The 17426-nt window shown below is 38.0% G+C and overlaps 1 protein-coding gene across 1 annotated transcript; it reads right to left on the reverse strand.

Moving 5' to 3' along the window:
- Positions 1–1744: 1744 nt before the first annotated feature.
- Positions 1745–12004, reverse strand: slc34a2b (solute carrier family 34 member 2b). Its single transcript, XM_056733902.1, has 12 exons — positions 11929–12004; positions 11709–11840; positions 11498–11626; positions 9826–9969; positions 9413–9524; positions 8633–8828; positions 8325–8420; positions 7436–7556; positions 6656–6823; positions 3561–3677; positions 3179–3303; positions 1745–2900 (listed from the first exon to the last, which is right to left on the reverse strand). The coding sequence occupies exons 1-12, from the start codon at positions 11987–11989 to the stop codon at positions 2376–2378; spliced, it is 1926 nt and encodes a 641-aa protein (XP_056589880.1). The 5' UTR covers positions 11990–12004; the 3' UTR covers positions 1745–2375.
- Between the last annotated feature and the right edge of the window lie 5422 nt (positions 12005–17426).

Consider the following 17426-nt stretch of genomic DNA (forward strand, 5'->3'; position numbering starts at 1 on the left):
TGCTTTACAATACTTTATTGTTCAGTTGTCTTTACGATTTAGATTCTGATTGTATTCTTTAGTTTCGTGGTTATCGTTCAGAAGAATGGTACTTGAGTGCTGAGGTTATGGAGAGCTCATGATGTGTGTTTTTTACTCAGTTAACAGTGGTGCTAATACCAATACTGTGAGTCAACTCTCAGCTTACTTGTACATCATATATATTGTATGCAATAATAAATGTTAAACTGATGTGAAAAAAAGATCAATAAGTAAACTCCAATGCTCAAATTAGTATTTCTTCTAAAAAAGTTTATCTTGTGACATTTGCTTGGATAATTTTACTTAATTTATTCATGGAATAATGCGTTAAAAATAAGCTTTAAAGTAGAATTTAAATTGGCCATAACTCTGACAGTTTCTGAGTATTTACAGAATAGTATCATACCTTTCAAATATCCCTAGTCTTTAGTTTGATCACATATATAAAAGACAGATACAGCTGTACGGTTATTTCCGAAAATATGACACATGCTGGAACTTAAGCACATGCGGATCCATTGCAAACAAAACACAGAGATATGACTCAGTTTCACTTACCACATGCTGTTAATGTCTGCCAGCTTTTAGCCCTGGGACCGCTGCATCTATCAGTTTCAGAAGACCTCCAAATCCAGTATTTAATCCAGTTATAAAACATCCTTCACTGAAATGCTGTGAACAAACAAACACACCTCATCCTCTTTCACTATCCCAAGAGTCAAAAGCTGAAGCAAAAGAGTATAGAGACCAAGAGTTGAAACTCTAGTGATTTGGGGGAAACAGCGCAGTCATCATTTAAGGGTGAAAATGCTTAATAACTGACATGGTTTCTAGCAAGCCAAGGCTTCGTCATCATGTATTATCATCATTCAGGTTGAATTTCAGCTCTAATGTATTTTTTTAAAAGGGCAGTCGATTTCACCCCAAAATGGAGGAAATCGCAGGGCGATGGTGTTGCAATGGAATGTTCTATTGAGTTTCGCCTCTTGGTATCTATTCTCTTCGAGCAGCTGCAGGCCCACAGCGTAGCCAATCTTGATGGTAAGGAAGTCTTACCATCGCTCGTTGGTTGACTCTTGGGCGGGCTACTTCTTTCGCCTTGCAGTGGTTTTCCAGGAGAGTTGCCCAATAACGGACTAAGAAAAGTTATGTAACGGTTTTTCCATGTTAGAATTTTCTTTTCCAAAACCCATTAAATCTTGGGAAGTGTATTCAGCTGAGAAATACTACGTAATATGTTCAACTCATTTTTTTAACAAATATAAAACAAGTTATGTCAAGCATGAGAAGACAGAACATTTAACATTGTTAAGAAGTCAGAATGCATAAACACTGTTGCACACCCCTTAAAAAATAATTTTTGTAATATTGTTACCATAATTACAATTTTAAAAAGTAAATATCTGTGCCATTTTTAGTAACTTTATTCATACTAACTTTTTTCAAAATATCTTTAGTGTTTCACAGTTAGACAGGCCGTCATGCAAGTTTGAAATGACATGAGGATAGTATGATTGAATGAGAGCCCTCGATAATATCCACTACAAAATACACTCAAATAGTGCAATATATAGGGTATTGGATGTGATTTATGTGATTATAAGACCAAGATCTAATATTTCCTGATGGAGACGGAAGGCTAGTCAAGAAACTAGACTCAATATCGATGTCTTAGCTGAGACAAACAGTTCATTGAAATGTGCAAAAAGCATTCAACCAGACATTTAAAAATTCTCAATTTTTATCTTTACAAATATCTAAAAACATAAACATGTTTACATAGTCAAGACATAACAAACAACACCTTTTGCAACGTTACTATTAAGGGATTGCATTTTTCATGAGTTTGCTTACCGGCAAACTAGTCTATAAGTGAACACTGACACTGAAACAACGAAAAAAAAACTGAATATTCACATGTATAGTGCAATCATCTTCACATCATAATACATTTCTGATTGTAAAAACATCACTGTCAGACATAAAAAGTACAAGTTGTCTAACCCTAATCATGTTCAATATTATGAACACTCAACTATTGTGATGTAATTTAAAGGAACCGCTTTTTCAAGAGCTATAACATTTAATAAATTGTAGCACCAAATTATTTTGCTGTTGTCAAAGTAAAATGAAATAAATACCTCATAAAATAATTCTGACGCGACGTGAATGCAGCATAATTGGAACCGAACAAAGTGACAAGCAGCTTCACTTTATAATTCAATAATCTGCAGAATCATATCTTGCGCTACTCATGTTGTGAAGTAATGGTTCTACTGTAGCCAGCCTGCAATCATTAGAAAACGTTACAAAATATTACCACATTAAATTAATAACAATTATCCATTTAAACATTACAAACTGGTTGCAAACACTTTTCCCTCATCTTCTATAGTGAGTGCTGGATTGTCATACACCTCTAAACTTTTGTCCTCTTTCAACTCGTCTTTTTCTTCATCATTGCAACACTTGCAGCAGCAGCAGCAGCGAGTTCTGCAGAAGGTCATGGCCATCGTGACCAGTCTGTCCCAGGGTTTAAAGGAATGCAGCGGTTTGGGCAGGAAGTCCCAGCTGCGGAGGCATGAGGGCAGGAAACGCGGGCAGCGGCTCTGCATGATGTTCACCACAATCACAAAGACCAGCAGGACTAAAACGGGCACGCCTACGCCCACTAAAACCTGCCACCCTGCGATGGAGAGGCCGAGGACCGATAGTGGGAAGAGGAAGAAGCACAAGAAGAGGTACAGGGCAGCGAACCAGCGGTAATTGGCCGTGTGGTTGCCCAGAGCTTTGGCCAATCGGATAGGGATGCGGGTGATGGGAATGGGGTACCATAGTAAAATACCACAGATATTGAAGACGAAATGGCAGAGAGAAATCTGGAAAAAAATACAGATGACATTAACTGTGATACAAATATACAAGATGAAAATTCATTTACTCAACCTTACACCGAGTCTACACCCTATGCGGCGTGACAAGAGACAATAGAATGCATTAGAACCCATTATAGTTTAAAATTATAATGCTGCGGTGCTGCAGTCCCATTAGAACAAAGCTGTGTGTCGTGTTGTGCTGCGTCTGGTGTAGACACAGTGTTATACTGACTAAGGTTTTCTGAGGTTGTTTTGACAGAATAACATGATCTTTAACAAACCTGTAGTGAGTTAGCCAGTGTCTCTCCTGGACTGGCCAAAGCAGCTAGAATAGCTGTGGTTGTTGTGCCAATGTTGGAGCCCAGTGTAAGTGGATAAGCCCTTTCAATGCTAATAACACCAATGCCTGAAGAGACCAGAAAAAACAACAGCATATGTCAATTTCATGAAGCATGCTAGCATTGACTTGGGTTTGTTATTTTAGATTTTCACTTTGCAAATTACATAGTTTCTAAAACAACATCTAACTAAAATAAAACCTGATGTGTGACCAATAAGTATTTCATCAGTTTGCAGCGAAGTCTTTAAACAAATCTGTAGTTGATAACAATGGTAACATCACAGCTTTCTCGAGGTATGAAGGTCAACGGTTTCTGTACTGACCAACGAGTGGAGTGATGGCAGAGGTGAAGACAGAGCTGCTCTGAACAATGAAGGTCATTCCTGCTCCAACAATGATGGCGAGGTAACCGGTCAACCAGCCGAAGGGGAAGGGAAAATCTGCCCAATCATATTAGAAAGGTTTTTAACTGTATCAGTGTAAATGCTAGTGTGCGTATGTCAAAAGTACAGTGTTCTACAAGTGACAGCACAAACACGGATAAACACATGACACTTATGAGTCTTTTATGTCATTATGATGCATATATCATGTTACAAGCAGCAGTGTTTCCCCTACCATTATATAAGGGGGGCGCCCCGCCCTCCTAACGGCTCGCCCCGCCACCCTTGGACGTCAAGTAAATTTGATTTGATTTTCTTTATAGCGCCTGATTACAATTTGTTATTTTATTAAACAAACTAAATAACCCTTAAGTAATATGTTATTTATCTTATTTCCACGATGGCATGTCTTTTCTGTCTGTGTTTGCGCGTTTACAATTATCCAATGAGTGCGCACACGCGCTCACTCACACACAAACAAACATTAGCGGACAGAGAGCGCGCGGCGGGAAATATGTCGCTTCAATCAGATGAAAACCAAATGAAAATATTTGCGTTTTTTAAGCGCTCACAGGGAACTGAAGATGGCAAAACTCACTACTGCGAGTAGCAGCCGGAGTAGCTCTCCTGCTCCAAGTCTAAGTGTTGCGCATCCTGCCCCTGACAAGCATCAAAAGTCCATTAATCACCGGATGGCGGTTAAAATGTATATTAATTAATTACATGCCGCTTACTATTTACATATGTGTGTTTAAAATGTTTTTATTCAGGACATTGTAAAGCTGCTGATTAAATAAGACAAGAGATATTTAATACGCTATGCAGATGGCTCCGTGTTGTATGGGAATGTCACGTGATGACGTTCAGAACAGCGCACGTGATGACGTTCAGAACAGCGTCCGCGTCTGACACGATTATTCTACAATAAATGCATCATAGAAATTAAACCGTCTCACAAAAGAGGGCCCATTTAAAATTAGTTTATCATATAAAGGTATTAACTAACATTAACGAACAATGAATGAGCAATATATTTGTTAGTATTTATAAATCTTTTTTTAGTTCTTTACTTTTTTAAGCTCTGGCCCATTAATATTAACAAATACTTCTATACATTTAACAAAGGTTATTTGCCAAAGTAAATTTTAAAAAGATTTAAATACATTTATTTATATTTATATGTAACATTTTTTAAATTTTACAAAGCATTACCCTCCCAGACAATCAATGTATGTGACTAGATAGATAGATAGATAGATAGATAGCACATAAAGAATGAAAAGGAAATGATTTCTCGTCAATTTTCCCCAACCAACCCCCCCCCCAAAGCTGTAAACCTAGGGGACACACTGAGCAGTGTTACGTTTCTTAAAAAAAAAGTAGTTCCCTACTGAATACATTGTCATATTACATTTAAATTACACTTATTAAACAGTCCAAAAAGTAATGCATACTCATTAATAACTGCTTCTCAAAAACAGTGGTGGACAGTATTCTCATGCTTTAAACTACATTTAAATAGTATTTTTACTACATTGCATAAAAACACAAAGCTTCGTAACTTCAAATTAACCTAGGCATGTGTGAATCATGATGATTCTTTTTAAATGAACATGTCAAAATGGTTTGAAAATCACACTGAACCACACAGCAGCTCTCGATTTAACAACTCATTGATTCAAAGATTGTTTCACTGATTGTTTCAAGTCTCCAGTTAACAAGTGACTGAAATGTTTGTTCATATCCGACTCAAAATAAGTCAAGATATGGAAGATGCTCAAAGACTGAGTTTAGTATTGATTGTTGTAAAAGTGCAAGCTGTTTGTGTAACTGTATGAAATGCTTGAAGGTCTACGAAAAGCACATTGCCTTCACTGCTGTGCAGAAACCTCTTTAAATCTTTACTTTTTTTTTAAATCAATACAGATGAACCTAACTTAAAGTTTAAACATTACCAGCAACAAGCTGTAAACATTACATATATTTGTATATGAATTTGAACAAAATTAACCCATTCCGTAAGCATTTCTTACATAAACAAGAAGTCCTAAAGATTAACTTAATATTTCTTAACTTTGGGAATGTTAATTAATCTAATGACTATTCATATTGAAAATCAAAATTGTAATGTTTCTTAACATTTTTTGGTAAAACTTTAGTACAGGCACCAATTCTCACTTTTAACTAGTTGCTTATTAGATGCCTATTTTTAGTATATTGCCTGTTTATTAGTACTAATAAAGCACATTCAACAAGACCATATTCTACTTCCCTAATCCTACCTAATACCTTAACCTAACAACTACCTTACAAACTATTAATGAGCAACAAATTAGTAGTTTACCGAGGCAAAATTCATAGTTAATTGTTTCTTAATACAAGAATTGGACCTTAAAATAAAGTAGGACAATTTTTTTTATAAACAAATGCCTATGTTGCATTTTCCTGTCCTCTTTTGATTGAAAGGATAAATCTACCAATATCGATTACCGACCAATAAATCTCTAGTACATAATACTATAATAATATTAAATAATAAGTAATTGTAATCTTTATTAGGGGAAACAGCAAAACTAGTCAACGTTACGGAACTATTGTTAGTTTAAAGTAATAGCATTAGTAAAATATTTACAGCTAGATATAAAGAATAAGAATGTACCTGAGTATTCTGAAACCAACAGAACGTGTGCATACACACACACCTGTGGCACTCAGAAATATTCAGAATGAAATAATGTTCCTGTTCAGCTCATCAGACAACAGGACTGAGTCACCTGTGCCGACTATCATATGACAGGATACACGCTAACACACTTTCAAACATTACAGCCACAGGAATGCGATAAGCTTGAAATCTGGGAGGGTCGGCAATTGCTACACGAAATATTTGTATGATCATTTCCTTGAAAAGGAAGACTCTGATAAGCGTTTTACTTTGAACATTCACACCTTCGTTTTTGAAGTTATTGTTAGTGGTGTGCATTATCTTATCATAAATGATTATTTATGATATAATCAGTCTTGTGTTGACTCACCTGTGTTGAGCACCTTTTTGATGACGATGGCCACCTGACCCTTCAGCATGGAGTTCAGCAGTTTGACGATGAGAATGAGACAGGTACACAGAGCCAGCAACGACAGAGCCAACAAAATCAAACCAACCGCCAGGTCCGGGAGATTAGCGTGCACAAATATATGAGCACCTGAGGAGAGAGAACATCACAAACATTACTGAAAACCAAAGCGCACAAATCATTGACATTGTTTAATACTCATAGTCAGATGTAAACAAAATATCTTAAAGACTGACAGGTCATTCTCTAGTAGTCTAGGATGCATGGTGCTGTCTAAAGATCAGATACTCTTTCACGGCTGATGGAGTTGGGAATGAAAAATACTCTGACAATTCCTTTGAAGCAAGACTGGAATTTCAACATTGGGTCCAAGTACTCCGGAGATGAAATCCCCATTGATTTGAATCGACCAAATTTGACCCCATATCAAAAGCACTCCTTGCAGAATGGCTGAGCCTCTTTGTTCAGGTGAGACGGCTTCAGATGCCCAAGGCTGTTAAGGAAGAAAAGCCCCATTGAAAACAGAGTGGGTGGAGGAGGTGAGGGGGAAAGGTGAAGCTAAGATGGCTCTCAGCACTCAGAGAAGTTATTGTTCTTGCAGTGTATCACGGTCGATGGCTTGGAGTTTAAATAAGTGAAGTAAGAAAGAAGGGGGGAATGGATTATTAACAGGCTTCTGTTGATCCAGGAGGTTCCTGTCTCAGTTCCTGCAAAGAATGGAATCAAAGCTGAGGCACTCACATTTTTTTAAGTTGAAGGTTTCTGTCTGGTTTTGTTCAGTCCAGGTTTGGTTGTTCTCCACCCAGCATAAGGCATCAGGAGTACAGTTTGCAATTCCAGGGACTGTAATGTTCACAAGGTTCTGCAATAAATAACACACACTGTCAAGCACAAGAGAAAAAGAACATGAAGCACAGAAGTAATGTGTATCAAAAATATTTCACACTGCTTTACACAATGTGTCTGAAACAATACCTTTTCTTAAATCTCACGTTGTAATGTTATTTCCAGTTTTTCCCACATCAGCCATGACGGCAATAAGCAAATGGAACTATCATTACAAATGGTCATTTTTATACATGTCACGTTGTGTGTTAGGAGAGAAGGCCAGAAACTATGTTTGATTGTTATATTAGGAGAAGCTCATATGGCTGAATTCAGAAAACTACACCTGTAGGTTTTTACTCAAACTAGGACCCATGCCCACTGTACCCTACATGTCGATTTATATTTATACTTCTACGTTGTTGTCCGCGTCGACAGGCAATGACCACTAGGCATCAGTATCCACACACGTGTTGCTTGTGTAACCAAGACAAGAGCCGAAGAAGCAGTTCGCTTGAGAATCAGTAGCAGTGATAGCGGCAAGTAAACAGTCACTTTTGTAGTAGATTTGAGATTTTTAATACAAAAGTACAAATATTTTACTTCGATAATTCATTTTGAAATGCGTTTGAGTAAACATGACTATCGGGGAGTTTTTAACAAGATTAGGGCAGGAATTCAAATTAAATACTTGCCCACCTATATTTATTATGAAAGTCATTAGCCATTTGACACAATTTTGTTATGTTTTATCAGTCTCAGGTGACTGATGGGGAACTTAGTAAGCCATCTTAATGTTTCTCACCGTGACCTTCTGAGTTTTACACCAGATCTTAATCAGACTTTTATTTTGGGCGGCAGGGTCTCCAGTTGCGATTCCACTGATAACAGAACTGTCCAGCTGAAAGACAAGAGTTTACAAAAAAGTCAGATTAGAAATGTTGACAAAAGATTATTTACATTTAAAATAATTCATACACTACACTCAACTGTGTAATACAGTGAGCATTTGATTATGTTTACAATGAATATTGTATACATGCTGCTTTTGCATTTTTAAAACATGTCTGTCAGTGGCTATATACACTTCAAAACTGCTGATGTTGATCTCACCTCTATGATGTTCTTGGTGAGGGGTTCAGTAATGACCTTCAGCAGATCTGGAGCATCTGCGCCAGTCTGGATATCAAAGGAGTCGATGATAAGTTTGGTGAGTTTGAAGAGGAACCCTGAGGCCACCTCAAGAGGCAACAGCACCAACACAGACAGCCAGTTAAAGAAGTCATGGACAGTGGCACCAGCAAACGCCCTGAGACAGACATTTAATTGATGTTAAAAACAAAGCATCACAGCAAACAAAATATACACTTTCACACCGTACACAAATAATTTGAAAAGCTTTGAAACATTATGTGTGATTAGGAACTCTGATAAAGCTAAAATCTGGACTCCCATAAGTGGACAATCCACTGTTTTACTATTAGTTTTAAAACAAATCCCCCACTTCTTTTTATCATTTGTAATATTTTTGTGAGGTCTCAGACTTTTAAATTTACAAGTGGTTGAAAAAGTGCTGTATTACTACAACTTCCTGTGACTATTTTTGGTTATTATTGCTTCGATTATTGGGCAGATGACCATTTACATATCACAAACCAGTCTTTTAAATTAATGGATTTATAAGATTTATACTTGTTACTGTACAAATATGTCCAATAAATTGCATTTCCTTTAAAATATCAAAATTCAGAGAATTTTGTAAAGCTTTTCTGAGTTTCCCTGAAATTTTCAGCCTGCGAAATCAGCCATTTTCCATTTTTTGTTATTTCTTGTTTTGTTCTGAAACCAATACATTTTTGTGTATTATGCAACTATTGCCTCAGTTGGCATTACCTGCGGAATTCATTGCGATCTCCCGCTTGCATCACAGCTACGATGGTGTTTGTCACAGAAGTGCCGATATTAGCACCCATTATGATTGGTACTGCGGACCTTACCTCCAACACTTAAATTCACAATGAGAAACAACTTTTAATATTTCAACCTATTTTTTCCACTGTATGATTTGTAGTTGATTGTTAGTTCAAACTTATTAAAATGCTTGGTCACAATCTAATATGTTGTTCTAATTTACAGTGATTGGTTTGACTTCAAACATATTATTTACTATGAAAAAAAACCTGACCATGTTAGATTATCCTCAGCATAATTAAAATTTTAAGGAACGACAGCAGTTTTGCAGTTTATTGCTCTGTGCTATTGTTCAGCCTTTAATGATTGATGTATTACAAGACAGAGAAACTCACGTCCAGATGAAACCATGCTGACCACAATGGAGGAGGAGGTGCTTGAGCTCTGAACCAGAACAGTGACCAAAACTCCAATGACCAGTCCAGCCACAGGGTTAGACAGTACTGCATTGTCTTTAAAGATATCACCAGCAGCCTTTCCTGTGTACAATTACAAAAAAAATAAGCTATGCCACTTGTGTCCACAGCACAAATGTATTCTATATTTATGTTCAAAGATAAGAAGCAACTATTACACATTAACCCTGTAAAACGGAGACATGCTTTGAAATGGTGCCATTTGTTTGAAGTACACTTTACCCTATAATACTTTTTCCATTTATTATAGCATTTTTCTACAGTATAATTCTGAAGTCTACGATACAACACAGTTGCATAGTTTTAAAGCAGAACATTTTCTAGCATTTGTCTTATGGGTGTTCGGTCATGACACCCCAGAGAAATGCAAGAGATGTTTCTTGAATGTATTATGTTTTCTTGGAGATCAAAACGATTTTATACGTTTTTGTGCATATTTATGTGACTGTGTTATTTTATTTAAGAAATTATGTATTTATAATAATCTATATACAAATTAATTTTGTATCAGTAGGCTCTGCGTAGTAGTGTGCAAATAGCTCTATAAGGACAAACTAGCATCCCGAGACCTTGATCAAAGACTACAGATGTTAACAAAACAATGAAGTGAATTCCTAACCCTAATAAACGGAACTCTTTTTGTGTTGGAATAGTAGATGCTTATGAGTGAATGGCACAATAGATCCCACAAAATGGGACATACTAACAGGAAGCGGAAGGGACCGTTGTTACCTAGACAACATTGTGGCCAATAACTGTCACACACATCTAAATACAGCTCTTCTTTCTATTAAGGTATTTATTCATTCATTGTCTCCCTTTACTGTATACTTACATTTGTTAATTTAGTGATGCATCAGTAATATAAATTATTAATGCAGTGGAACGTCATTAAACTCCGCCTACTCGTGGTGAGTTGTGGGTAATATCAGCCGTAAGAGTGTGCATCATTCTGCACTTCGAATCTTTAGCATACTATTTTCAACATACTATTTGGGACATACTAATTCCACTTTCGAATACTATTGGTACGTATAGTATGCGGATTGGAAAGCAGGGTTTGAGTTAAAGGGCAACGCAAATAACTACTGCCTTCCTGTAAAAAGAATCAGAAGAGACTGACGGTTCTCGGTCGGAGTTGATCTATAAATATAGTGGCGAATCGCTCGTCAACCTGTGCAGCGGCTGAAGCACTTTAAAAGTATTTTTCAACGCAATTTCAGCTTATTTTATGAAATTTACGGTACATTTAATGTCAGAAATTATTGTTCCTTTTATTGTTTTTTAATAGTGATCTTAGTAAATTATCTTAAAGATATCCGTCAACCCCTATTCACGTTGATAAGACTTGGTCTTGCAAGACTGAAACAGCTGCCCGGAGCCATTGCAAATCTGGCTGCTGGGGTGTTGTTGGTTAATATAGCGCATACCTATATAGAATTACTAAAATAATACGGTTCAACATTTCTAGCGAAATAAGTACAAAATAAGCACAAAATAAGTAAGCCACATGAAACAAAAATCGACCAAAAGAGAAATCAATCGAAAGTTGTACAAAACGTAAAAAAGTTTATTGTTAACTTAACCTTACCTCCTACTAGTTGAAAAGATGAGCTTAGGACGTCCAGAGAACATACGAACATGTAGAGGAAGCCAAGCAGAAGAACGAACTTTAAAGTGGACGTCAGAACCCGGAGAACTTTCCCCCTCGTGTTCAGATCTGCAGGAGAACATCAGAGCCATGAAGCGCGTGCTGCGCTCGCCTCGTGTCTGTCCGCGGCGCGTTTACGGTCTCTTCTTACCTGACCATTTCACCCCGTTGTCCTGGAGCTCGGGCAGATTCCACGGGTCTTCGTCCTCTTTTGCAGGTTCCTTTTCAGCCAGAGAGACGAGGGTGTGAGAGGCCAATTCGGGTTCGGCGACATCTTTGGCGTCTGTGGGAGTAAAGGCGCGTGTCGGAGTGAGAAAGAAAGCAGGGAAAGCGGGAAAAGGGAAGTGCGTGGACGTGGATTTCTAGGAGACGCGTACCGATTTCCGGCTGCAGTGTGACGGGGTGACTTGCCTTCTCACACAGAGGGGCCATAACCTTCAGTTGTATAAACACACAAAATATGAAATGCATCACTTTCATCTAATTCTGCGCAATTTTTTTCTTTGTTAAGCGTTTAATTTTGTACAAAAGTTTCAGTTGAGAAGTTAAAACAACGCAACAGAGGTCCATTTAAAGAGTTTGGTTCCAAAGTAAGATAACTAAATTAAAAAAAAATAAATATCTCGTTTTTCATTGTGCATTCCAATTAATATCAAACAGCAGTTGTTTTGTTTTGATTTTAGCCATAATAATACAACTAACTTACACTATTTAAACATGATTTTTTAACAAACAGCGTTATCTCATTTTGGAACCAAACTCATCATTTATTGGTCAATTGATATCATTTATGTTTTCCTTTCTGATGGATTTTCCTACCTTTCCTCGGAATGCTTGTTCGACGTTATCCTGAATCCAGTGAATACCTGTAGAGGTGGGACAGGTGGCTTATATACACCTGCAGCAGGGGAGTCCTGCTTGTGTCACTGATCTAAAGTCCGGAGTAGGTGGACGACAGTTCTAGTCTAATTATCATAATCACACTGATATAATTTCATAATTCACATCATCTCAAGGTTTGATGATGTATCAATACACTTGGTAAAGAAGTTGACAATTAAATAGTTTTGCAAACTTTCTTAAAAGTTTCAAATCTGTCAGCAAAATGTATCATTCTGGCCAAATGAAAGTCTGCCCCCTGTTGATAAAAGGAGCTGTAGTTCGAAAGACCACCAAAGTGTGTGTTCAACCAAACCTACCACCACTCAATACTCTATAATGCAATATGTAACTAAAGGTAAAGGGTATATTCAATCACTCTCTAACCCATGCCCTGTTTCATTTCACAACAGAACTTTAGACACATAACATGTATTGTTGATGCTGGTGGGCTACAGAAATTAAACAAATGAAACAAAGGACTTATGACTGTGTTATCATTTATTATCGTTATTTAAGAGAAATTGTATAGTTTTAGAGCTATCAAATAATAAATAACCAAAATGGGTGAATTCTTAAGTTTTGGGCATTTTGAATTTAGAAGTGTTCGAATTGCATCATTGCAATAGATAGAAAGGAAAAATATTTTTTAGCATTTATTTGTTTTTCTAATTGTTGTAAGAAATTATTTAAAAAAGAAGAGTACAAGAAAGGGATCTATAAAATGTATATCTATACAATTTGGTGCAATTTTAATGTAAATAGTATAACATAAAATGAGATTAAATAGATAGATAAATAAATAAGATAATAAAAAGTGTTATAATGTACATATCTGAATTGTCTTGATATGCGTAATAATCAGTGTTAGGTAATCAATGGTTCATGATATGCAATAAAAAAGCACACTATCACAAATTAAATGTTCATGATAAAAACACTGGACCTTTAATCGTTATGTTATCATGATACAGTATGTGACATTAAACTATTAACCAATCCCTGTTGGAAGGGATTTGACCTAAGAACATGTGACAGCATGCTTATTAAGTTAGAGATAGAATAAATAATTGAAAACATAACAAAAATACAATACCTTATTCTGAATGTATTATTGTATTTCATTAAACGTAGTTTTTGTTGCCAATTTGTTTTATAAAATATTTAGAAAGAATTTATAAAGAAGTTTACTCTCTCTCTCTCTCTCTCTCTCTCTCTCTCGCTCGCTCGCTCTCTCTCTCTCTCTCTCTCTCTCTCTCTCTCTCTCTCTCTCTCTCTCTCTCTCTCTCTCTCTCTCTCTCTCTCTCTCTCTCTCTCTCTCTCTCTCTCTCTCTCTCTCTCTCTCTCTCTCGCTCTCTCTCGCTCTCTCTCTCTCTCTCACCTGCACTGATTATTTTATCTTTATCATATTGAATTGTCACATGAAATATTCTGACTAGTTAAATATTAAACATAATTGTTCTTGTTTATTTTTGTCTTCACAATAAAATTATTTAGATATAAGTTTAATTGGCACATTCCTTGAGTTCAATGAGGTTGAGAAGTAAGCTGTTCAACTCTGCCAAAGTAGATGAGATAATAAACGCATGATCTCACAACAACACCATTTAAAAAATTCCCCGCCCATCTGGGAGGCAGGTATTTTGTAACTTTTTGTAACTCTGTTTCTATATTTATTTTTATTTCTCTCTGTGACACATCCATTACTTTATGAGGGATGAACGAGTCAAACTGTCACAAGTATAATTTAGAAAAGGGAGACATCCAAAGTATGTGCTGTTTTGGCTTTTCCTTTTAATCTAACAGGTCAAAATCTTAATTTCATAAATAGTCTCTGGTAACAAGAGCACAGGTAACTCAACGACAGCATTCGTGGTCGTAACAGAAACCTTGTTCACACAGTGTAGTTACGGAACCAATAATAGGGTCTGTTCCCCTGTGAATGATATATATTTATATTTATATTTGTTGATACTTTCGTGAAGCTGCTTTCCTGGATCTTGCTTTGCACATGTATTTATTTTGTTTATTTTTTCTATGTAAGATTGAAACAATACATCTTAAATAAATTTGAATAAAAGACGAACACATGCGCTTCCCAAAGTAGGACGTGGCCTTTGGTCAGGACTGTACCTCTGTATATTATTTCACTATTATTTAGTATAGAGTGCAAACCACTGAAATACACAACAGTGCAGATGTGAGCCAGTGCAAGACCTTATTAGTCTGTTTTAAAGTGACAAGAGAGCAGGCTTTGTTTAACCTTTCAGTAGAGGTAGTTGAAGAGGGGCAGACCGATTCTGAATGAGATAGTGAGCGGTCCAAGTCTCCATAAAGTGACTAGTGCAGGTCCGTGTGTTGTTGGGGGGGGGAGTGGGAGGACCTTCGGATGAGGTCAGAGTTCAGTGGTGCAGAGGACAAGAGATGGGAGGGGGCCAGGTGTGGGAGGGAGTTTAGCTTCCTAAGTGCCTGGTGGATGAAGCTCTCGTTAAGTCTGCTGGTCCTGGCGTGGAGACTCCGCAGTCTCCTCCCTGATGGCAGCAGCCCGAAGAAGCTGTTTGTCAGGTGGGATCACCCGAGGGAGGCGGGGACAACAATGATCTTCTCAGATGCTCACACTATGCATTGGAGAGTCTTGCGTCAGTGTGCGCTACAGGGGCCATACCACACAGTGATGCAGCCAGTTTGATGGCTCTCGGTGGTGCCTCTGTAGAAGGTGCACAGGAGGAAGTAGATACGCTGCTGTGCTTTCTTGGCCAGAGCTGCGTTATTGTTAGTCCAGGAGAGATCCTCAATGATGTGCACCCCCAGGAACTTGGTGCTGCTCACTCTCTCCACTGTCGCACCATTGAGGGTCAGAGGAGCATGCTGAGTGTGTACTCTCCTGAAGTTAACAGCAATCGTCTTCATCTTCTCCACATTCAGAGAGAGATTGTTGTCACTGCACCACCTGGCCAGGTGGCTCACCTCGCTCCTGTAGTTTGTCTCATCTCTGTTGCTAATGAGACCCACCATAGTCGTGTTGTCCGCAAACTGGATGAAGAGATTGTGTGTCTGTGTGCAGTCTTGGGTCAGCAGGGTGTAGAGTAGGTGGCTGAGCACACATCCTCGAGGGGCTCCTGTGTTCAGTGTGATGGTACTGGATGTGTTACTGCCCACCGGTACTGTCTGAGGTCTCCCCGTCAGGAAATCCAACAGCCAGTTGCACAGCGAAGTGTTTAGACCCTAAAAAAAGTAGATCAGTACCAGCTGTTCGCGATCAAGCTTCATCTCCAGAAGAAGTAAGTATAACACATTGTTTTAAAATTGCCTTTCTTAAATAATGTCTTTAGCCGGCTGTTGTTTTCATGTTCACGGCTAAACCTGAGACTTTGAATTGGTCCAAAGACAGGTGTTATATCGTAACGTTAGTGGAAAAATACATCTCGCCCATTGGTTCAGAAGACTTGTGACCGACAAAATTTCTGTAAAACGAATTCATTACAACGAAAAAAAGTTATAGCAGTGTTTTTCTCGTTGAGTTTAGTTTTTTCTCATATGTCCTACGTGCGACAATACTTAGAGCGGATTGAAACAGAGTGCACATTTGTAAGACAATGAGGTTACGCAGAAATTGCTCACAACATAATAACACCTGGTTCCTGATCTTTACATACCTGTGTTTATGTCTGTTAGTAATATGCATGCACATGATTAATCATCAATGGCCATCACTTCATTCAGGAAATGGTCAGCATATGTTGTTATATGTATGTTTTTGTCTTTTCCATTTCCATTACATTTATGCATTTGGCAGACGCTTTTATCCAAAGCGACTTACATTGCATTATCCTATACATTTACAATAAGGTATGTGCAATCCCCTGGGATCGAACCCACAACCTTGCATTGTTAACGCAATGCTCTTACCACTGAGCTACCGGAACGCTTTTCCATTTAATTCTTATTTATGAACAAGGCATTAAGGTGATTTTTATTGCAGGTAGTGTATGGTTTTGTTTGGATAGGGGATTACAGATGTAATTACGCTTTCTGACATATTACTTTTCTTGATGTCATCCAAAGGCCAAAGCACATGTGTAAGTAGGGGCGCTGTAAAGGGGGGGGGATGAGGACGATTCTCAGGGCCCTTGTTTCACTGGGGAACCATCAGATCCCGCGTGTGTATGTCCGTGTCCCCTTAAGACGTATGTGGTGAGTGTTTCCCTTTTAAAAAGACGTAAGCGGATCATTCAGCGAAGCGGCACTGGCACTGCAGCGCTTCACAGTTCTGTAAGTGTATCAACATGGTGAAGCGGCAGACAAATCAGGATTTCAAAAGAGAAATAAGAGAGAGAAGAGTGGTTGAGACGAGAAAAAAAAACTAGTCACCCAGTTTAAAAAAATGGTCCTATAAGCTGTTTTAATTAACATAAACTATGAATTCTATCAGTTACACACCCCAATGTTTTGTAGTTGTGTGCTTTGAAGAGGAAAAGGTAAAGTAAAGTAATAATGGCGCCTAGTTGAAGCCCCCATACATGGATTTGTCTAGGGCCTCCAAATCCCAAAATCCATCCCTTGTAGCCCCCCTCTCAATTTTTTTGGGGGAAATCCCAGGGTGCCCACAGACCATCGGCCGCCACAATTGCCGCCATGGTGGACTCTAAAGGAAGGCTCAGAACACTTGGAAGGCTCGGAAGGCTCTGAACGCTTGTAAGGCTGAGAAGACTTGGAAGGCTCGGGAGGCTCTGAACACTTTAAAGGCTCGGAAGACTTGGAAGCCTCTGCATACTTGGAAGGATCAGGAGGCTCTGAAGGCTTTTAACACATGGAAGGGTCACTTGAACCCAGAGTGGGCGCCAGAACAGATCTACTGGAGGGCATTGGGTCATCGGCGGGGGAGCAATGTCGTTTGAGAAATATTTTGACGCAGTGGTGGCATCTTAGTCCAACACAGCAGAAATGCTATAGAAATGAAATTATTGATTTTATTATTGATTATCATTTG

The sequence above is a fragment of the Triplophysa dalaica genome, chromosome 20 (assembly GCF_015846415.1).
Source record: "Triplophysa dalaica isolate WHDGS20190420 chromosome 20, ASM1584641v1, whole genome shotgun sequence".
Classification (NCBI taxonomy): domain Eukaryota; kingdom Metazoa; phylum Chordata; class Actinopteri; order Cypriniformes; family Nemacheilidae; genus Triplophysa; species Triplophysa dalaica.

Excerpts from the sequence above, each read along its gene's own strand:
- slc34a2b (XM_056733902.1), bottom strand. The coding sequence starts at position 11,989 with ATGGCCCCTCTGTGTGAGAAGGCAAGTCACCCCGTCACACTGCAGCCG. Across the intron at positions 9,970-11,497 it reads ATCTTTTCAACTAGTAGGAG|GAAAGGCTGCTGGTGATATC; the intron begins GTAAGGTTAAGT and ends AATTGTACACAG. Across the intron at positions 8,829-9,412 it reads GATCGCAATGAATTCCGCAG|GGCGTTTGCTGGTGCCACTG; the intron begins GTAATGCCAACT and ends TGTCTGTCTCAG.